Source organism: Solea solea, chromosome 8 (assembly GCF_958295425.1).
Source record: "Solea solea chromosome 8, fSolSol10.1, whole genome shotgun sequence".
NCBI classification, from domain to species: Eukaryota; Metazoa; Chordata; class Actinopteri; order Pleuronectiformes; family Soleidae; genus Solea; species Solea solea.
The window spans coordinates 17,734,598-17,757,460 of record NC_081141.1 but is presented as its reverse complement, the minus strand read 5'-3'; the positions used below and the strand labels follow the sequence as shown (position 1 = coordinate 17,757,460).

At 41.4% G+C, this 22,863-nt stretch overlaps 1 protein-coding gene across 5 annotated transcripts in view; it reads right to left on the bottom strand.

The window, feature by feature from the left end:
- Nucleotides 1-4,018: 4,018 nt before the first annotated feature.
- pde4d (phosphodiesterase 4D, cAMP-specific) overlaps nt 4,019-22,863 on the bottom strand; it is a 166,952-nt gene continuing 148,107 nt past the window's right edge. For all 5 annotated transcript variants that reach the window (XM_058636022.1, XM_058636021.1, XM_058636023.1 and 2 more), the window contains 13 exons: nt 21,976-22,012; nt 21,816-21,892; nt 21,577-21,626; nt 17,703-17,815; nt 11,156-11,249; nt 10,848-11,026; nt 10,660-10,758; nt 10,383-10,547; nt 10,084-10,183; nt 8,429-8,583; nt 8,207-8,329; nt 7,233-7,415; nt 4,019-6,583 (listed from right to left, as the gene is read on the bottom strand). In XM_058636022.1, the coding sequence (XP_058492005.1) occupies nt 6,053-6,583; nt 7,233-7,415; nt 8,207-8,329; nt 8,429-8,583; nt 10,084-10,183; nt 10,383-10,547; nt 10,660-10,758; nt 10,848-11,026; nt 11,156-11,249; nt 17,703-17,815; nt 21,577-21,626; nt 21,816-21,892; nt 21,976-22,012 (1,906 nt within the window). In that variant the 3' untranslated portion in view covers nt 4,019-6,052. The remainder of the gene's footprint in view (nt 6,584-7,232; nt 7,416-8,206; nt 8,330-8,428; nt 8,584-10,083; nt 10,184-10,382; nt 10,548-10,659; nt 10,759-10,847; nt 11,027-11,155; nt 11,250-17,702; nt 17,816-21,576; nt 21,627-21,815; nt 21,893-21,975; nt 22,013-22,863) is intronic.

Genomic DNA, 22,863 nt, shown 5'->3' with positions numbered 1-22,863 from the left:
TAAAATAAAATTTAAAAAAATCTTATTCCTAAAAATCCAGAAAGCCTTTCAGTTCTGCAGTGAATAATAATAATAAAAAAAGATTAGTGCCAAAACACTACGGTTCCTTTAGCGTCGTCATCAATTGTTGCATAATTGATGATCAGCTCCAAAAAAAAAAAAAATGCATGAAGCCAGTCCTGACTTATGTACTGTATGTAGATTTATATAATAAGATAGTGTAAATATATATCACTCTATGTTACAGATTTTAGGAGCATTTTTCACAGCACTCGCTGTGAAATGCAATGGGCCAATAAGTGCAATATTTTATGAATTAAAACCCTGTACATAAATTCCTTCTGTCCTTGGGTACAGCGACTCTGTCTGCAGTGTGTGAGTGACAGTTTGGTCAGAATGGCTCTGAAAGTGATGTCAAATCGCTGAAGAGAGTGTGTGTATGTGTGTGTGTGTGTGCTTTACTCATGCTGCCACTCTGTGTGTGTGTGTGTGTGTGTGTGTGTGTATACTTGGATTTATATCTTTGCAAGGACCTTTTTGATCATGGGGATTAGGGTTAAGCACTTAGCTGTGATGGTTAAGGTTAAGGTAAGGGGCTATTGTCCTCACTAAGATATAAAAACAAGTTTGTGTGCATGTGTGTGTGTGCGTGTGTGTGGGTGTGCCTGCCACATGGAAAGAGAGACAAATTACGTAATATAATTGTATTGTTTGTGTATACCTTTTGTACAAATGCATTCACATAGGAAAATGCTGTTCCTGCTAAGTGTTGCGTGTATCGGTTGAACTCGTATTATCATGTCAAAATGCAGTGTTGTTGTGAAAGGTAGTCAAAAGAAGATAAACTCATGTAATACTCATACTCATGTAATCCAAGAAAAAGAAAAAGACAAAAACAAAGAAGGGGGAAACACATACGTACATACAGACCACTAGATCAGAGATCCTGTGCACGAAGCACACCTGTGTATGTGTGTGATATTATCATTTTGTGCTAACAGCCATGAAATAAATCATTGTAATGATCTGAAGTCAAGATTCGTTTAATAAAAGAATAATTAACTGGTCAGAATCTTATATTAGAGGGCGACAACTTTAATTTAACTGATTATACACTGTGTGTTTCTGGGAGTGCAAGCTCAATAAGTGTTTTGGAGATTAGAGAAAAGAAATCAGATGTTATCAGTGGGTTGCCCTGCTATTATATACACACAGGTAACATGAAGAGGTGGCTGCTGCCCACTAGATGGCGCTCGGTGTCTGGGCGGCCTTGTTCTGTTCTGCAGCAGCAACACACAGGTCCCGTTTCATTTCTACGGGTGATGTGCGCCACCTAGTGTCACATCAATGTGCCTGCACCAAGAAATCTGTTCAGTGAATACTGAAGACATGTTTAATCTACAGCACTTGGTGAAATTGCACTGTAAAACAAGATTAATTCAACTAAACTCAAATATAGTTTCAGCTAAGGGTGTAAATCCTGGAAGGGACATGTCCCCTCTGTCCCCCACTTCATTAAAGTAGTTAAATAGTATAATATAATTTGATGAAGGCACATTATCAGCTGTTTTTTTGTTTGTTTTTTGTTACTATTAGTCAATGGCACAGTTAGTTGCAAATAAGTTGTTGCAAATGAAATGAAAATGGGCAATTGAGGATTTGGAATAGGATTTATAAAAACAAACCCTAAATCAGTATAATACAGTGCATCCATTCCACGTGTGATGAGCGTCTCAGCCGACGCAACAATGACAACAAGAAGCCAGTGAATAGGCAGAATCAACCCATGCTTTAATTGAATCCATTGCATATAAAAACTTTTTTTTTTCATTCTTTTTATTTGTCTTTTTTTTACATAAAGTTGTATGATCTACAGTGCTATCCAATAGACTGCAATTAACAAGGAATCCATTAAAATAACATTTCAGTTGTCCTGTGAAACTTCCAGACAAGTTGGCATTCTAAAGACATAACCCAAAAATAATTGTCCTGAAGACCTTTTTTAAGTTACAGTTTGTGTTTTCCTTTCCATTGGTCCAGGGCTGTATAGAATCTACAGTATATGTGTCAAAATAAGAGTCCCTCGTCTCGGGGACAATGATGTGACTCACCCCAAAACCTGAATCCCTGACCCTCCCAACCCCCCCTTCACTACCAAAATATACTCAAACCTTCTCCTGTCCAGGCAGAAAGATGTCAGTGGTTTTGGATATTGCAAGTAATGTAAGTGGAAGTGTGGGCCAAGCATAGATAAGCAACACACTGTCAGTGTTTCAGCCATAATTAATGCAGCAGTGGCTGATGCAGTTGTGTCTCAGAGTCTCTGTGCTTCGAAGGCCGTGGTCGAGCACCAACTGCACACTCTTGTTGCACCCAGTGAACTCCAGTGTTTGTCGCTGTGAAAACAACCACATAGATGTAGACGACACATGCAGTGACCTCACGCGGACACGGCGCCTCCAACAGTTACTTTTTCGCTCAACATGCCAAGTCGCGTCTTTGAGTGTACAGTGGCCGGGTGTAAAGAAAGTGTGTGTTTGTTCAGACCAGGTTTACAGCAAACGTGACTCCTCTGACATCCAGCTATAGGGCCGCACATCACTCAAGTAGTAAAATCTATGACTTGCAGATGACCTGAATCTCTACAAACCTCCACACACCGACGACAATAGTTAGAACCCAGTGCCACATTTTTGATGCAAATTGTATTTGGCTGTCATATTTGAAAAAAAAAAAAAAAAAAAAAGGCAACATTTTCACAACAGGAGATCAGGCCAGCCCAAGACAACAGATTCACTAATGCAGCAAAAGAGAACTAGGAAATAAAAGAAATAAAAAAGCTTTAAGTAAATGTTGAATTTAAGGCACAGCCCATGGGCCAAGGAACAGTTTCTTTAAAAAAAAACAACCAATTTGGCTTTCCCCCCTCTCGTCACTGAGCTAGTTCTCAGATAAGCAAACATGTTGATGGATCATTTTTACACTGAAGCTCATGTGTAATAAACATTCTCTCAACAAGAGGTACGTAATACAGCCACACCATCACCAAAAGGGATGATAAGAATCAACCATTTACATCAAACGGCATTATGATAGTAATAACATTAATAATTATATACGTATATATATATATATGTGTATATATATATATATATATATATACATACATATATACACATATATATGTATATGTATATATTATATATATATATACAGCACAATAAATATGTTTGTAAACAGCAATAAAACGAGAAAATCTTATTACAGGTAAGGGCATTGGGTGAGGATGGAGAAAGAAAAAGAAAACTTGGCACAAAATGAAAGACGAAATTAAACGTTTTTTTAAATGACACAGTTGAAACAAAAAAAAAGCTGTGTGCAGATTTTCAAGTGTGTGTTTTTTTTCTTCCTTTTGTCGATTTTCTATATATGTACACAGAGAGAGAGAAAAAACTAAAGTATATTTGGGTATTGTAACTGTACTGTGGTCTATGCTACAGTGAAATATTTACTGTACCACCTTAATATTGCAAAACAAAAACAATAAATAATAATAACATAATAATAATAATAATGATAAGTGACAAATGAGAGAAACCTGAAAAATGTTAAAAGACTCTTGGCCGAGGTGTAAGACAGCATTGTTCAAGCCTAGGTATGCACAAGTGAGTGAGTGTTTTTGGCCGGTTTAAACATAAAGTGGCGATATATGAATATATCAGTGCATTAGAATGTCTATGCAGAGGGAAGGACTTAATTTTTATTTATTTTATGCTTATTCTAACCATAACCAGAAAAGTAAAACCAGAAAAAAGTCCTGGGAGTAAATGTTTTTGCCCATTTTTTCCGGAATAACTTTCAATATCTGGCAGTTATTTACAATTTACTGCATGTTAAAATAGCGTATTAACAATTTAAAATGAAGAAAAACACTGCAGTCGTGCACAAACACCAGACGCTGCGTGTTACATTCGAAATTTGGACAGTATAAAACATATTTAAAGTAATAGCTGTTTTTGTCTCGGTGACCACAAACAGGCCAGAAAAAATGGAAACTATGCACAGGTGTTTTTTCCAACTCTCTCCTGGTTTAGGATTTTTCGGAGGGCTGTGATGCCGGAAGTGACGCACTGAGGGCCGGCGCCGCCAACTATTCCCCAAGCTAGAAGTCCCGAAGTTTTCACTACAACACAGGACTTTGAGAGAAATCTCAGAAAAGTGGAAGAAGAGATGGCTTCTAAGTATATCATGTACAAGAAACAACTACATTTCGAGAGGAAAGAGCAGGGGTTTAGGGTTAAGTATGGAGAAGAAGTGAGGTTAAGGGTTAGGGCCAAGATGACCTGGTAAGGCCATATAACAAGTCAAAAAAGTCATTTGGTTGCTGCGGCCCTCAGTACGTCACTTCCGGCACCACAGCCCTCCAAAAAATCCTCAACCCTCTCACTTCTCTGGTGACAAAAACACTGGCTTCCTGCGACAGCGCGAGTGAAATTACCGTAATAACTACACATCGGCTGCGATACGCTCTGTGTTAACGGGTTAAGGTGGCGATGGAGAAAGTAAATACCATTTGGATGAAAACTGAACTCAAAGTGGTTGAAGATGAGCTGGTGTGCAGCTGTTGGTGATGTGTGTGTGTGTGTGTGTGTGTGTGTGTGTGTCCACCTAATGTGCAAAAGAAAGGTGGGTGGGTGGGGGGGGGGGGAGGGGGGCAACAATAAAGGCTTTCATAACATTGGTATAAAATCACCCAGTATTTTTTCCAAACACCATGACTATTTCTGTATACACTGAGCACTAATTAAGCGTAAAAAAAATAAAGGAAAAAGGTGCTCTTTATGTCGACTACAAAGCGTTGCATTGTCTGACAATGTGTTCAAAAGAACTGCAGGCAACATTAATTAAAAAAAATATAAATAAATTAAAAGAATTGAAAGGCGCCATCTACATCATACACAAATTCAGTGAGAGTAAAGCATGAGACGCACGGCGGTAGAATTCTATTCCCTCTCAGAGAAAAACTTGCAGTAAATGTAATAGGTATTTTAAATAAAATGAAAGTCTAAATTTCCACTCACAGGACAAACCAAATATGAGTATAGTGGCATGGAGATAGCAGTATAAATGCTATTGGAGCAAGTGCAAACACCTCAGAACACTCTTAATGTAACCCAGCAGTAAAGATACCCCCCTTCAAAACACTGACTATACAGTATAGTTACTCATTTCTCCCCGTTGGTTTCCAAAGAGATTCATTTTCCTTCGCTAACAAAAGAAAACCCTGGAATTGCCAAAGTAAATTCTAGAAAATATTTGTAATATTACATACAGTACAATAAAAAAAGAAAATGAAAAGAGGTCTAGGAAACAGCATCGATGGCTGTTTGGATTTGAGCTTTGTGTCAGTCGTTTCTGTTTTTTTTTTTTTTTCAAGGAAGACTACCACATCGATGGCGATGTGTCTCGAAAAAGCTCCCCCAGTGTGCTGCAGCTTTTTATCTCTGTGACGTCCCAAAGGGCTTTCAGCAGAACGACAGTATAACGTTTGTAGTGAGGAGGAGAACGACGTAACCGAGGGGGAGATTTCTCCTTGAAAACACCCGTAAGTGTCTCAGTAGGACATGGGCACTTGATAAAAAACACTGCTAAAACTTTCAGGCAAGGCCGAGACAAAGTGCAGGAAAGAAAATAAATGTGGTATTATCAATCATGTGATCGTCGCTGAGCACTGTCATCCGTGTTCTAAACTGAAGATAGTAAAGGGGGGGGGGGGCGGTGTAGAATTGAAATAAGGACACACCACTTCAGTACAAATGGGAATGGAAAGGAGCTTCCTGAGTGCAAAAAAACTTGAAGTACCAGTGGGCGTGTCTGAACAAAGCTGACAGGAGGAGTGGCCAAGGTGGAGAGCAGCAAACGCTTTGGAACCATAAACATAGATGTATAAAAAAAACACACAGAGAGACTCCACAAAACCCCAAAAATATTCTATAAATAATCATCTGTCATTACTAAGAAGAACAGTTAATCAGGTGCTGTCCAAAAACTGCTATGTGTCGGGAGAGTCCTCTTTCTCCTTATCTTCCTCCGCGACGTCTTCCTCCAACACACACGGCGGCGAACAGGGCGTTCCCTCCTCTTCTGCCGCCTCCTCGTCGTCGTCGTCTTCATCGTCCCCCACCTGTTCGTCCAAAGGAATCTCTGTTGATTCAGAGTCCTGGGTACAGAGTGTTTTCGAGTCAGTACAGCTGTTGTCCTCCTCCTCATCCTCTTCTTCCTCCTCCTCCTCCTCATCATCCTCCTCCTCCTCCTCCTCCTCTTCCGGCTGGCTGCCACTGTCTTTCTCAGTGTCCGACTCCCCGTCCTCCTCCAGAGTGAGCTCAAATTGGAACTTGTCCCCACCCGGGGGTCGCGTCCCATCCTCAGGCTCATCTAGAGCAGGAGAAGGACTTTGGGGGATGGTGCTTTGGTACCACTCCCTGTTGTCTTCCAAAGTGTCCAGGATGTCCTGGGCATCAGGATGGACCAGGTCAGCCCATGTCTCCCACAAAGGGTGCACGATATAGTCTATAAAACCAACCTACGAGACGCATGGGTGAATAAAAAAAAAAGCAATTCAACCGACCAATAAATCAGCGATACCTTATTTATATAACATTTGTCAACGGAAATGAAAACAGGCTTACAGTACCAGAAACTAAACTAGGGATGGTTAAAGGAAATATGTGCATTTCCAGTGCCTACAAAAAACTGAAGAATAAATAAAAGAATACAAGCATATTATGGCAATAATTAAAGGATATCCCAATGAATTGCAGCACATGGCTAAAACGGATGAAAAAAAGAGTGAATATACAAAGAAAATAAGTTTAAATCAAGAGTCCCGTACATGCTAGAATGACACAATAAATTAAAATGTGATAGTAGATAAGAAATGCTGTAAAACCGATCAAATTCAGCAGATACGGAATAGAAAACAATTAAAAACACCTTTGAAAAACCAACGCAAACACAAACAACAGACCAAAACAAACCCTGTCTTTTCACAAAAGTATCGGAATAATGAAAAATAATAAAAACAAGATAAATAACGCGGGCAGGAAGAAATTAAAGGTTTCAATTATTAAAACTGAAATATAAGGTGGAAGTTAATAGAAAGAAACAACAAAAATCTAAGCATGTAAGTAAGCCCTGTATGTTACATGTTTGTGTGTGTGTTTGTGCGTTACCTGGCTCTTTTCTACAGAGGCGTTGTGTTTGTCACACATGGGGCTGATCTCCATGCCTCGCTCCCTCTCTCTGTCGCCCTGACTGAAGAACTCCTCCATGATGCGGTCTGTCCACTGCCGGTACAGCTGGAGAGGCTTGGTGGGGTTGCTCAGGTCCGCACAGTGCACCATGTTCTGGAGAACCTGAAAATAATAGACCACCATGTTACCCAGGTGCTTCCACCAGGACAGCTGTGACATTTCAGGCTGAAATAAGGTGCGGTCCAGAGGAAAATCAGGATATATTTTTACAGAATTTCAAAGTAAATAAATTAATAAATAAATAATAAATAGGTAAGACCTTTATCAGTCCTGCAAGGGAAAATCCTTGCATTTAAGCCAGGTTGGGTACCTTGCTCAGACGGTACCCCCGGCCCTTTTTTTTGATCTGGTAGGGTCTCAATCTGGCAACCCCTCCGGTTACAAGCCAAGTTCCCTTTCCACTTAGCCATGGGCTACCCCCAAGTGTTTGTTTTGTATTTGAAGTATAGTTTGTGATAAAAAAAACCCAAAACAAACAAACCCCAACATATTCATGATCCAAATATAAATCATCTATAAATGACATAAAGCTGTAATGACAACACTAAACAACCTTACACATCATTTAATTCATTAGAATACATTTAATAAGGGGATAAATATAATAAAATGTATTTACTATTACTAGAAATATTGATAGCAAACCTGTTTGGGAACATGATCCGACTATATCTGTGTCACCTGGCTCAGCCACACTGAGGTCATAGGCCATGTTTTCATGATGACATCATAATATTAAGTGGTGGGGCCGCATGAACTCGATGGGGGGGGGACATAATATGGTCCACGGGCCGCTAGTTTGGCACCTCTGTTTTAGAGTGACTGGGCCCACTGGTTTTGTAGGTGGCGTTCACACAGTATTTATTCTTTGGATGTGCACTGTGATATCTCACCTGTATCCTGTCAGAGTAGTTATCGAGCAGCAAGACACCAGAGCTGGTCACCTTCTTGGTTTCCACCATAGTTTTCAGATCAGCCAGTAGATTCATGTGCTTCGACATGTCCGTCGCCAACACCTGAGGACGCCAGAAAACAAGTCATTGGTATTGAGTCACAAATACAGGAAGCATGAATTACAAAAGCAAATGGACACATCTGCGAATCCTTTCACTTACGATGTCGATGACCATTTTTCGCAGTGATTGTCTTTGTTTTTTGGTCAGGTTTTGGAAGATGTCACAGTTCTCCTCTTGCAGGAGCTTGAAACCCACTGCTAAATGGTGGTTCTCCAGCACAGATGAGTCATTGTACATCAATGCCAGCTCTGAATCTGCAGGGGAAGGAAAGATTAGGTTTTTATGTTTGCCGGTGAGAGGTTTCCCCCACTGTGGGTCATCTGAAGGTCCTCTCTCGCTGTATTTAGATTTTCCATTAAGATGCATTAGTCGTGGCCACTTTGGAACAGAGCACAGGGAAGGAGAAAGGGGACCCTGCTCTGTTGCTCTGTGTCTGACACAATAACAGACCGGTGGCTCCTAACAAGGATGACTCACACACACTACCCCCGACTACAGGGATTCCCGATTTGGGTTTACGGGAACCACAACACATTCTGTGCACTTACTGTGGTACAGTAAGTGTGTGGGACCATGCTGTTCTGGTAAGGTATTACTAATACTCTTACATTACAGTCACATTCGGTTGTCGTCTCCAGAATGACTGATTAAAGATGTGTGCCAGTGGTCACACAAAGGAGCTTTATTTTCTCTTAATGACCAAATAAAGGTGATATATTTTGTGTCACACCTCCAGCCGCGAGTTAGTGAGTGAGTCACTAGCAGCAGATGAAGCGATGGATTCACTCATTAAGTCTGGTTAAGGCTCAGTTTAATGCACTTCCACCACTACCAGTGGTCATATCGAGTCAAGCAGGTGGTTTATCTTTCCCTTTTCAAGGTCTTGAAATATTACTTTGTGAATTCTGCTACCTGCAAAAGGAAACCAGGGAAAGGCTGCTCATCTTTGTCTTTTCTTTCTTTCTTTTGCTCAGTACTTGAGGGTTGCATGTTCTCCACAAATGAAGTGATGCATACATGTTGGTTCTGATCCTTTCAATACAATATTAAATCACTGAAGGTGAAGTGTGGAGTGAAGAACTGTTATATAACTCCTTTAGTATCAGGGACACTGGACAAGGAAAGTATTTGATGCCACACTTTCTTGTTCTGGTAATTGTTGGAGATTAACCCACGTTTCTCGGATTGTTAAGTCTTTTTAACTGATCCACTTTTTTACTAAAACCGCATTCATATCAAATAAGATGTCAAACTAAATATTGCCTTTGCAGCGTGACCCTCTATATCATTAGGAGGATGTTTTTCCTGTTCTTTTGTTTTGTTTCCAGGTTGTTTTGGGAAGAGGCCCTATATTAAGGACAATATCGATCTCCTCTTTGAACACTTCTCTCTTGAATTCACACGTCAAAGCCGCCACACGTGACTGAAAAGCACATGCTTGAGCACATACTTGTGCTGCTCGGAACAGAACATCCTGTTCTGTTCTGTTCTGGGCATCTTTTGCCAGCCATGAACAGTAAAGAAACATGAATTATTATGATATATACATTATAATTGTAATATATTATAATTGTCTGCAGAATGCTACTGCGCGCATATATGTGTGTGTGTGTGTGCGCATACGCGAGTGAGACAGAGGTAACGGTGTGTGTGTTCCCGTCTGGGTATCAGACTGTGACTGTTTGTGAACATGCACCAATCTCACTGCTGAGCCGCTGACGTAGCTGCTAAGACGGCGCCAGATTTAGACTCACTGGTGCTAATGAGGAACTGGTTGGAGACTCCAGGATGGTCCACGTCGTGTATCGCACTGGCAAAGATGGCAGCTAAGATCTCCAGGTCTGTGAACACAGCCTAAAAGGAAAGGAACCAAGCACAGAGCAAAGGGAAGGAGTTCACTGATGAGAGAATAAAATCACTGGACAAAAATATCCTTGCAAGTGAGTGCCATTGATTGGACTTTGAACAAGAGTTTGATTGGGGGCGATTGTGGAGGCATGGTGTGTGTGTGTGTGTGTGTGTGTGTATGTGTGTGCTCGCACATGCACCTCACCTCAAGGGCAGGGGTGGACAGCAGCACATGTGTTGACTGGGTAACATCAGCAGCATGAATGTTGTTGTGATAGGCCACATCGCCATGATAGTGGTCTTCTAAGGTCATCAGGTACGTTATAAAGGTGTCAAGTGGAATTTTAAAAGTTTTTAACAAGTCCCTCTCCTAAAAAACCAAAACAAAACAGAGAGAAAACACAAGAGACAGGGTCAAAACAAATTTGACATCCGACAGGCGTTTATTATCTAAGAGCGACAGAAGACGTGACGACCATCACCTGGAATATTGTGTACATCATGACTGTTAGTGGCCGATTCCCAGAGAACTCTGAGATTTTAAAAACATTAAGGCCCCATTTATTCACATGTTCCAGCTCCTGCAAAAGGAATTGAAGACACAATTAGAATCCTTCATTATTAGTGTTATTACTTTCTCTCTTTATATTCTTTACCCACACAAACACACCTTAGCAAGCTCATCCTCTGTCTCCGTCTTCACCCCAAAGCGTGGGATATTGGAGTTTGTGAGGCTGGAGGAGTGTTGCAGCTTTTTCACCCCGCTGATCTGAGACATGGGCTTGTTCTTCTTCTCCTCCTTCTCCTTCTGCATCTGAGGGGACGGCATCTCCACTTCATGCTGCTTGTCTGGAGAGATGCAAAGAGACACATGTGAGTGGTGAATATGAGGACAATGTTTGGTGTCCTTCAGGTTCTTCTGTGTGGGAGGGGCTCAACTAAAACATTTAAAAAATATCCCTGTGTGACGTCACTCACCCAGGAACGTGCTGGAGATGAACTCGGACACCTGGTTCCCAGAGCGGCTCATCTCTGATAGGTGAGTCAGCTCCCTGTTCAACATCCTCTTGAACTGCAGACGTACAAACACACAAACACACAAACACACACACGATTGGTTGACTGTGTGTAACACTGAGCAAAACTTGATTATGTATGAAACACCACATACACATTTATGGAAGAGAAGTGCAAGAACATTTCAATGAGCAAATAAACTTTGTTTTCATTGGAATTGTTGTCTTTAAGGTAATTTTTTTTGTACAGGAGGGATTGCCACGCTTTCCAATAGATGACCGACAGGATCCTTCTCCAACCACCAAAACACTGTCTGCACCTGGATGGATAAACCCCTTCACCTGTGAGCAGGAGGCTGCCAGACCAAGATGGCTGCTCATTTGAAAACCTTCCCTTTTGTGACAAAAAATGTTCCACTGAGCCGTGTTTCTAAATAGATGTTTGATAAGACATAAGAATGCAGTTGCTGCCTTTGTTTTTTTTTTTAATTTCTTTTAGATCGAAAGCCTGCAGATTCTCAAGGTGGTGAGTCTCCTCCGATTTGCACGACGCAGCTTGGGCTTCACCTTCATGCAAATGAGCAGTGACGAACTCAAAGTCACGCATCTCAAAACCTAACAATCCTTTACTAGAAAACAACAAGTACACTTGGAAACTTTGGACTTTCTTTTATGTAGACGTATGAATTCAAGATGCCAACATTTTAATACTGCTATCAATCCAGCTGGGTGCATCTTGTACAATAGGTGAGGATGAATATTATGCAACAGAGCTAATAAACAACAACTAATAACCAGTCATATCGCAGAAGCTGTGCCCAGGATAGTCCCCATTGCTTGTGAAAACACATCACAAAGCCGGACAGAGCACTACTACCAGAAAAGTGTACAATCAGTAGCCTATTTTGCCAGTGCCTTTCTTTCCATTTCTCTTTTTCCGTGCCTGGCCTGCCTGCTCCCCCTCACCCCATTCTCCGCTCTCTGTCCTGTGCCTAATTGGAGTGGCAGACCAAAATTGAGCTCTGGCTTTTGATTCGAAAACCCAGCTGATTGATGCGGAGGAGAATGCTTGAAATCAGGGAGTCGCTCGAGTGTTTTCTGTTTCATAACGTCAGATTGCAAAACAGCAGAAAAAAAAAACAACGACTATAGAACAAAGCCACGACACTGTCTCCCATTATTCTGGCTTTGGTCGGAATGCATAATGTCTGTCTATTGATTAGTTATACAAATCAATACAGATCACTTAAAATAGACCATTACAACACTGCAAAGTGCTTACTGTGCAATTGTGTATTAACGTCCCATTGAATAACACCCATGGGTATTCACTGGGAGGCTTTTTAAAATGGAGACACAAGAGGCTAAGAGCCATCTGTGGTGGGGGCTTTTGTCAGGTAATTAAGAGAGCAGAAAAAAAATCTATGATAACATATGTGGCCATACACCTGTGTTCTTTAAAACAAATAAAAAAAAAACAATATATACAGTGTATATACTTTTTCTATTCAAATTTGTAGCCAAACTCAACACTAATTTTCCCGTACAGTGCAATCAAGTGTCACACAAGCAGTTTCACGAGTATCGTGTTGGCATGGATCCATTCTACACACACACACACACACACCCACATGCACACACACGCACACACACACACACAGACGGACAATATTTAGTAGTTTTCTCTTTGTGCTGAATTTACCCTGCATCCAAATCTGCGTCAACAATAAATCAGAGTCTACAAAACACTCCCACTCTCTGGAAATTCATTTTAACTGAAGAAAACACCTTGTTATAATGCATAAAAAATACACTCATCTGAGAGCACAGCTTACCTTTATATATCCCCAAGAAACAGAGAGTAGATAATTGGCTTCAGGCATTTTGATAAATCAACAGATCCAACAGATCAAAAAAACAGATTAAGTTTAAGGGAAAACCTCAACCTGAGCAACCTTCTGAGCTCAGTTCAGTGTAAATCAGCAGTAAAGACGGTGTAATCCATAAATGAGGCATCTTTTGTCTGTCCTCGCCAAAATCAACAGAAACATCCAGAGAAAGCGTTGTTCACAGACTCAGATACAGGAACACACTGGTGAGGCTGTGACGGAGCAGATGCTTGGTAGATGCCAAAAGCACCAGGAAAGATACTTTTCTAAATCACTAGCTCCTGAATCGGGCTGGCTGCCTGCCCTGCTTCTATGGCTATGACACAAACTCCCATGTGAAGAGCACAGGCTGCTTCTGTCACACGACGGCAGCAAATCAGAGCTCAGGTACGGCTGGAGTATGAGCTCATCACAGCCTCCCATTGGCTTGGATTGGAATTGACATGAAGACTGCTTGTGATTGGCTGGATCTAAAGTCAGTGGAAAATCACCCCTTTCGGGTTTTTTTTTATCTTTTAATTCCTGCAGTGCAAAGGGATGTGCTCTTGTGTGTGCATGTGTGTGTGTGTGTGTGTGCGTGCACAGAGTAGGTGCACGTGTGGGCATGAATGTGTTGTGTTGTGCTGAATGAGCTAACCCTGTGTACAGCATATGATGAATAAGCACGGGTTACCTCATCCAGCATGAGACAAGATTTCACCTTTTGCCTTTATGTGTGTTCATGTGTGACTCACAGATGAGATGTTGTCAGTAAATGGACAAAAAGAATGAGCGCCACAGTCATGTAAAGTGGGTTCATTTGACTACAGAGGCTGCTGAGTGTGTCACTGAGCTCAAGACCTTGGTGCTTTAGTGGAAAACAAGAATGAATAAATTAATATAAAAGGGAAAACATCTAACTGTTTCTTTTAAATAAGTTCCATGGACTGATTAAGAAGAAAAAGATTTCCTTAGTCGGGTCTTACATAAAAAAACACTTCATATTAAATAAAAACTTATAAAGAAGTCACATCATCAATTCAAAGCTAAAAATAATGGTTTAAGAACAACCACAGCTAATATCTTAAGATTATGGAGAACAGATCTCAGGTTATCAGACAACAATGCAGGTAAAAGCAGTTTTGGAGCTCTCTTGGGCAACGTGATTTTAATTCCATACAGAAAAAATATGTTTTGAGAATCTGTTGTGAATCGTGTTGAGAGCAGGAGACTCTCTCTGAGTGTGCACACGCTGATGGTGCGGCCGTGACGGTCCAGTGCTTCATGGATTGAAAAGGGACCAAATCTGTCTCTGCCTACTTTACACCCCACCTCAACAGCCAGCCGAGCTCTGTGAGTAATTTACAGACAGGCTGGAGCAGATGAGGCCGCTGGCTAACTAACATTCAATGGCTTTGATTGACTCGGAGCCAAGCAGGACAGCAGAAGCTCAGCACACACACACACACACACACACACACACACACACACACACACACACACACACACACACACACACACACACACACACACACACACACACACACACACACACACACACACACACACACACACACACACACACACACACACACACACACACACACACACACACACACAGTGTTTACTCCCTGCGGGAGCATGCACTGGTGTGGCCCATCCACACACACACACACACACACACCCATTCTCTCCATCAAGCAAATACACACATTTCTGCTCGCTTCGCCGAGAGGTGTGAACACAGTTTATTGGGTAAAAATTGGAAAGTGTCACACCGAGCTTAGCTGTGACTTGTTTGTAATTTGTTCTTCGGCAGAATGACCAAAAATATCCACTCCCTGCTGTATATAGCCCAAGACACCTCCAGATCACGGCCGCAATTTCTTCTTTTTCTTTTTCTCACATTGCACATTTATTCAGGGAGCAGGAACACACTAATTGCGAGCGCTGTTAAATGAAACGAATGTTCTTCTGCCTATGAGCGGTGCGTGAGTCTGCTGGCCGTTTAATGTGAAGAAGGAAATACTTTAACACCTAGCCAGTAATAATAAAGAAGCCAGTAACAGTGTAAAAAAAACAAACAAACTGACTGAACACTGATTTCATTGATATAAACTGGCAAATGATGGTTTTAAACCGAGTAATGTTTAAGACCTGAGATAAAACAAGCCAACAAAAAACACACAATAAACAACTAATACACAAAGCTACTTTTGTAAGAACATTGGAATTAGAAATGATATGAAATAACATGAAGGCAAAATCCAGGGGTTTTAATGGTGCCGCCATAATATTTATATTAAAATGTTGAACATAAACATTCCAGCATTTCTGATAGTCTATCTCCAAGTTGACAATAAATAAAGGCTAACTACATTTTAGCATGGCTGGTAAGTACTGTTCGTCTATCAAAGGAATACTTTGAATAACCCTACTAGAATAGCTTTGTATTGCTAGAATAGGGGTTGTATATTTGAAAAATTGTGCTTTCCAACCTTAGTTTCCTCTGAGTTGTGAAATATATCTTCATTCTTTTTTGTTACATGCCCACCAGTGACACTTCCTGTTAGCGTAACTGTTAGCAAAGATGGTGGACACTGTTTACATTTAGGGAATGAGGTCTGGTACCCCTACGAGTGGCTCTAAAAAGCTTAGAATTAGCGTTGCAGTTTCAAGCCTCGGACCAAGTGTCACTGGTGGGCACGTAACAAAAAAAAGAATAAAGATATTCCTTGATTCAGGGGAAACCGAGGTTGGGAAGCACAATTTTTCAAAAATGCTGCCCCTATTCTAGCAATACAAAGCTAAATGCAAATCGGTGAAGTATTGCTTTAAGATTCTGCTATTATCTACTGACATGACTCAAGCCATAAGATGACCTAATGTCAAGGGTCCCTGCTTTACAATTTGTTTAACTATGTACCACAAGGTATGCTAGTACTACGACTGATAATCATCATTTCAGCATTTTTGGACCATCACTAGAGCACTAGATTTGAGTAAAAGCATGTTGCATAGGACAGCAGCAGTTCAAAGCCGTTTCATGAATGGTTAGGAAGGTTACATTTATGTAATTATGTCACTATTTATATTCCCGCTTCGCGCTCACATCACTTCTACTAAAATGATGACGCCAAGAGGCTCGTGATCCGACACCGCAGCTCAACACAAGCCACCCAAACAAACATAAAGCACATGACGCAAATAACACGTTCAACTCTACAACAAAAGTACGCAGTGGAAGTCAAGCAAAGCACTGCATCTGAAATCCAAACTCTGACGTGGCTGAGGAAGAGGAAGACGAGCTGCTGCACGAGAGCATCCTAAACTACAACCACCATGTCGTCCAACCAGCACAACACTAATCACAGAGTCAACTTTCCTTATCACACGTGACGTGTAGTGATAGACTATGTATCTCAGGTGAATACAATATTAATAGTAAACGCCCTTGGTATGAGGGCAAACAGGTGTGTCATCCTTGGTATCTTGTTGTTATATGAGATCACTGATAATCCAAGGTTTACATGCATAAGCTGCAGAATTTGAACAATCCTGGACATTGTTAAAGCAGAATACATGGGGATTCTCACAGGACAGTTACCACACATCACACATTAGGAAGAAATGTCGAATTGTGTTAAATTTTCTTTGAAGGGGAAGGAAGGACATGTTTTTTTTTATTTTTATTTTTTATTTCTGCTGAATGAAGGCGTGTGTTAAACGCCGATAAATGAAAGTTGGCAGGTAACAGACACAACAAGTAACGGCTGTGTGGTAGATGCAGCGACTGTATTACCTATAGTGTGTGCTGCTGCGAGATAGGAGGACGGTTGGGCCTGTGGCTGTTGCCATGACAACCAGAGATAGCTGTCCTGGTGAGGCAGGGGTATGGGTGATAGTGAGGCAGGGTATGTTACGGGAGCTTTTGTTTCCTAAATCCTTTCACATTTAGATGAGGTAGATACGATGTGCGGGTCGTGCTTGTTGTAACATCGACAGCAAGTGTGAGCATTTTGTGCAATTCCATTGTCCGTCTGTCCTCCCTGCCTCTCCTCTTGGTTCATCCCTCCCTCTCGTGACATCACAGTGTGTGACATCACCAGAGCTGATCAGCATTCAAAGCAGCATAGCAGCTTCCCTCCAAACACTAAAATCATATGTATAGATTGTATACTATATTATGAGATATATATATATATAGACAGTATATACTAAATCCTATAGATGATATATATACCTCCAAAAATCTGTCCTTATAAAATAAACATGTTCCATAATGCTCCTGCAAATGGGAATTTATTTCAAGCCAGTGAAAACTGTACACCACCAAATTAAAGTTAGTTTGTAAATACAGTGCCATATGCAGCCAATTTAATCACAAATAAGTTCTGTAACCGGCAACAAGCACTGTATCTGAACCACATATTTATATGATATAAAGTTTATTAGCACATCCTGATCCCTCCTGCCACAAAAACACAACAACACGGTGAATTCTGTGTTGCACCTTCTGCATCATTCAGTAAATAACGCAGTGCTTTTCTATAACTTTAAGTCTGAAACTCTTAGAACAAAATTCATGGAAATTAAAGCTTTGACTTTACAGGTTGGTGTAAACTTTTCCATTTTTCTTACCTTGTTGGAAGCCATCTCACTGACGGAGTGTCTTGTCTGCAGTGTCTCTAGCTGGTCCAGGCACCAGTCCAGCTCCTCCAGGGTCTCAGTAGCCAGTTTCTGGTAGGCCTCCTCTGCAGGGGCAAGACAGGAGGGCAAGGGGTCAGTAAGGGCCCGCTTCAGAGGGCTAGTGGACAGTCCAGGCACGGGGTCTCCCACTCCACAAACAGCTAAGCTGGGATACCCCGAGTAGACACATGGGTGACTCTTCATACTGGACAGCAGGGCCAGCTGTACAGGCCTGGGTGTTGTCCTGTATCCTGACCAAAAAGTTAATCAGATGTGGCAAATCTTCCTTGGTGAAAAGAAACCTCCCATGCAGTGACAAAACTCAAATCCAATATTCCTCCTTTTTAAGTGCCAGCCACAAGTCCACGGAGCACAGACGCAGGTGATGGATGGCAAACAGCCACCTAAAAGTCCGTGCTGGGTGTCCAAATAAATGGAAACCACAGCAGAAAAGACAGAGGGGGGGAAACCACGGAGCAAAAAAAAAAAAAAAACACTCTCTCCCTCACACTCCCTCACTGTCCCCCACACACACAGCACACGTATCGCTTTCAGTGATCTTGGTGTATAGGGATAAATCTATCATTCATTCGAGAGGTGTAATTCCAGTCATGTAGCAGAATGAACAACAGTCTGCTTAGCAGGCCCATATCTGTCAAAGGAGGGATGGAGGGAAGACAGGGACGTGGGAAACGGGGATCCAGTGAGAGGCTCAAAACCAGTGAGGGTCCATGTCAGTACTGTCCAGCACAGAGCAAACATGAGCTTGTTCAGAGCATCCTGACATGTTCAACAGACACACACACACACACACACACACACACACATGCATACATGCATATACAGAACACCAGACAAAATGCTAACCATAACACATCATGATTATGTCTTCTTAGCCTCTGTGCTAATGAAAATATCCATGGTATCCATGAAGCAAAGGGTAAAGTCCGGTGCTGTGTGTGTTGGCCAATATTTCCTATAGATGCTGTGTGTATAGGGGGTGGGCTGCTGTTGCTTCGGCGTCCCTGGTAGCCAAACGTGCTGCTCTCCCCAAGCTGTACCTAAAGCCTGAGAGGACTGCACTGTGGATGAGGAAGGGAGAGTGACAAGACATGGACCGGAATAATACAGAAGAGCTGTGAGCACCCTGTGCTACTGTGTCCGTGCACACAAGACACCAGATGAGACAGTTTAACAAGCGCATGGCCAGTGATACAGCAAAGATAGCAGAGTAATCTTTACTTTCTTTTACGTGGATTTCTTTTATCATTTGCCAGATTCTGGGCCCCGATCCTTCTCTCCCAACACTCGAGGAACTGTTTTGATTTGAGGCTGCTCTGAACAAAGTATCAGGCCAAATGACCCCGTCATGTAAAGGGTTGCAGACGTATTCATAATGTCAACGATTGGATATTTATTATGTAAATATTAAACTTGTTTGTTTGTTATGATTCAAGATCACGAGAGTAGCAATTGTGTGCATGAGCAGAAACCTGATACCAGACCGATACCAGATATACAAATAATAATAATGTTAGAATCTTTTAGCAGCACCTAGTACAAGCTCCATTTGTGATGAATACTACTTTTATTTCAAAATCACACTGCAGCATTTATAAGCCATGTAATGCTGTCTTCCCAGCCATGACTTCATTCAGTTTTTAAATTTCCTTTTTTTTTTTTTTTGATGTTTCTGAGCACAAAACACACAAGTTTAACAGCTGTAACAGTCAACCTCCATGTCTTGTTTTTATTCTGACGTAGTGTTTGATAGTTTGATATCCCTGAAAGTGTCTGAATGTGTTTTTGTTTAAACAACGAAGTCTGGCGCTCGCTCACAAGTGTAATATTATAAATCTGTCGTTACGCGTGCGCCGTCTTCCCTTGTCTTGGAAATCAGTTAAGAATTTGAGAATCCTCTCTTGAAATCGTGGACACGCCTCTCTCAAAGTCAGTCTATGTGAAGAGAAAATGTCCCCTTGTCAGAAGCCTATTAATATTGATGCCATGACTAATTTGGGAACACACAGTTTTAATGATATGTGATCTGGGGATGGGTGGTGGTGGAGGTAATGGGTCATAGATGTAATTCAAATACAAATGCATGGATCTAATCGTGTGATGCCAATTCTTCCTAACAAGTAGAATTTAAAAAGACTTAAATCCACTTAGTTTTAAGTTTCTAGATCTAATTTATCACAATTTGTAGAGATGAAGAACAGCCTCTGCTCATCGCTTAAATTATTTTGCCCCCCCCATCCTTTGTCGCTTCATTCTCTTTGACTAATCTCTGCCTCTCTGCCTTCATTCAGCACCTTTTACTCCTGCATGCTTCGTCTCCTCCAGTGATCTCTGAACATCCTTCCTCCTCCCCCCTTTTGTCTCCCCTCTCCGTCTCTCCCCTTTCTCTTGTCTCTGTCTCACTCCCCAGTGTGGTGTCAGTAGCTGGGGTGCTACTCTTTCTGACAGCAGCTGCACTGACGTCAATGACATTCTTCTCATGCTTAGTGCGACATCAGACACCGGCGCTCGGAGAGGCCACTCTGCTGCACAGATGCAGGGCTGCAGCCAAACTATGTACTGGAGCAGCTCGACAGTCGGACTGCGAGCGGCTGAAGATGAGAGGAGGAGGAGGAGGAGGAGGAGGAGGAGGAAGACAAACAGAATCATTGCCGAAAGGAGAGAACGATACACTGTTGTGACATGAATAACCTTTGTTTTAATATTCTCACTTAAATTTCATCACAGTTTAAACCAAAATATTAGGGCAACAGAGATTTCATTGTGCCAGTAAACAAAATGTTCATACTTTTTTCCTCTAATCTTGCATTAATTGACATTTTATATATATTTATTTGTTTTTTCCATGTCCCTCCAAAAGAGAGATGAAGACAGAATTGTCCATTTCTTTAATCCCACACAGCCTAAACTCTGACTGAACTACCGAGCATCTATTCATTTGTCTTATTATTATTATTATAATATTATTATTAATTTATTGTCTTTCTCTGCATGATTACGCAGTCACTGCTTCAGCAAGTCTTTGCTTCTTCAGTCAAGCAGTCATTACTCTCAAACAACCGTGTCATACAGTATGATCAGTTTTTGCAGGACCTGGATTTTTGGGAGGGAAAATATGGACGTGTCCTTACAAGAGACCGTTTGTCTCCCTTCTCGCGCGGGTAACACATTGTCTTAACTTCTGTTTACAATGTGCAGGAATGCTTGTGTTAATGGTTTTCTGCTTGGAGTCAAAACACAGTTTAAATAATCTATTTATAGTGGACCTTACACGGCCTCTCCCCTGTAACCACCAGTGAGGTTACGATTACTTTCAAGGACAACGCTCCGTCGGAATCTAACTCAAACCAGACAAACTGTGCAATTATATATAATACACTATGACTATGAAGTACTGATACATTTACGGTGATGGACAAGTACAGAGGAAACTAAGGTTCACAGTTCTACAAAAAGTATCGACGAAATAATTATACCTGCTAACACTTTAGATGGGAAAGACAAGACAATAACAGAGCTACTGACATGGAAAATACTTGGTTTTAGTTGCACCTTTAGTTTTCTCCTCTCCGTGCATTCGTTCAAACTGATCCAGTGCTCTGCAACACATGCCATTTTTTAAGCTCAACATATTTACATTCCGACTTGGACGTTTTATTCGCCTCTGTCAGCCACCGTGTCATCCAGGCTAACATCTTCCAAAAACACACAAACGTTCATGTGGCACAATGTACTAATACTATTATTACCACACACACACACACACACACATGCACACAATGTCCCTCTTTTTTTGTCTACATACCTGTGAAGGTGGTCTTGGTGATGGGTGGTGGGTTGCACATGGGTGATCTCCTGTCATGATTGAAACAGAACAAAAACACCATTATTAGGAGCACAGCGCTGTGATAAAACTACTGTTGTTGTAGTACTCAATGTGAACAGCAGATGGCGATGCAACGCCAGACAATGACTGAGACTTGACACAGCACAGGGCAGCGTGCAGCATGCGACTGGGCTAAAGGAGAACATTGGGAGACTTACTTATTGGACGGTCTTTCTTGCTGTAGATTAGTTAATGCACCAAAGTTGTTTCGTACAGTTCTCAAACTGGCGAGAACCTGAGAGGAGAAGAAGAAGACGGAATGATTCAGTGCTTCATCCCTTAAGATGACGTGTGAAGGAGCACGACTAGAGCACTTACCTGTGCAAATGGCGTTACAATCATATCGTCTCCATGACTGAAAGACACAAAGAAAGTGGCCTCAATATTAGAAACAGAAGAGTGTGCTAGCAAAGGTCAAAAAAAAAGGGAGGGTGGGTTTAGGGTTAAAGGGTCATCGCATCAAATTCAGCAGTTTTCAGAACGAGCGTTGTAACCAGGGCCGGTTCTAGGCAGGCATATATGAGGGGGCAGTCAGAAATGTGAAGGGGGCATCATGTGTGTCCCTTTTTCGGCGGATTTTTCCACTACTGCAGATTATTTTGTCAACTTGTAATGTATATTAATTTGTGAGTATATTAAAATGTGCTTTCTCAAATTCCAAAATTTCGATTTGAGGGGGCAAGACATTTATTTAAGGGGGCTCTGCCCCCTCTTGCCCCTGCGTAGAGCCGGCCTCAGTTGTAACACAGAACACACGGCGCTATAAAGGAACTTTATCTATACACTTTGAGTCGTATTCATGTTTGATCACGATGTTATGGGTGTGAAGACTGAAAGGTGTAAACATCCACTCAGGTGACAGGAATGTGCCAGTGTCACGGAGGAGTCAAATGTGAAGTGACAGTGTGGCAACTGTGGGTTGAAACATCTTGCCTTTAAGTCAAAAAAGGGTGTGCTTTTTAAACTGAAGGGCAGGAGAATAAGTTTGATGATGGCTGCCTTTACCCAAACGTTTACTCTCTATTGTTGTTTTCTTAATATGACTTTCCTCTAAGATAATAGCTAAACGTCCTCCTTCTATTATAAGCAGACGACTTTAAAAACCTTTCACAGTGGGTTTTAACGCGGTAACTGGATAGTGAGAGTGGGTCACTGGTCTTTATACTCCAGAGCAAAACACAGCAGGAAGTCTAAGGTTACTGCAGG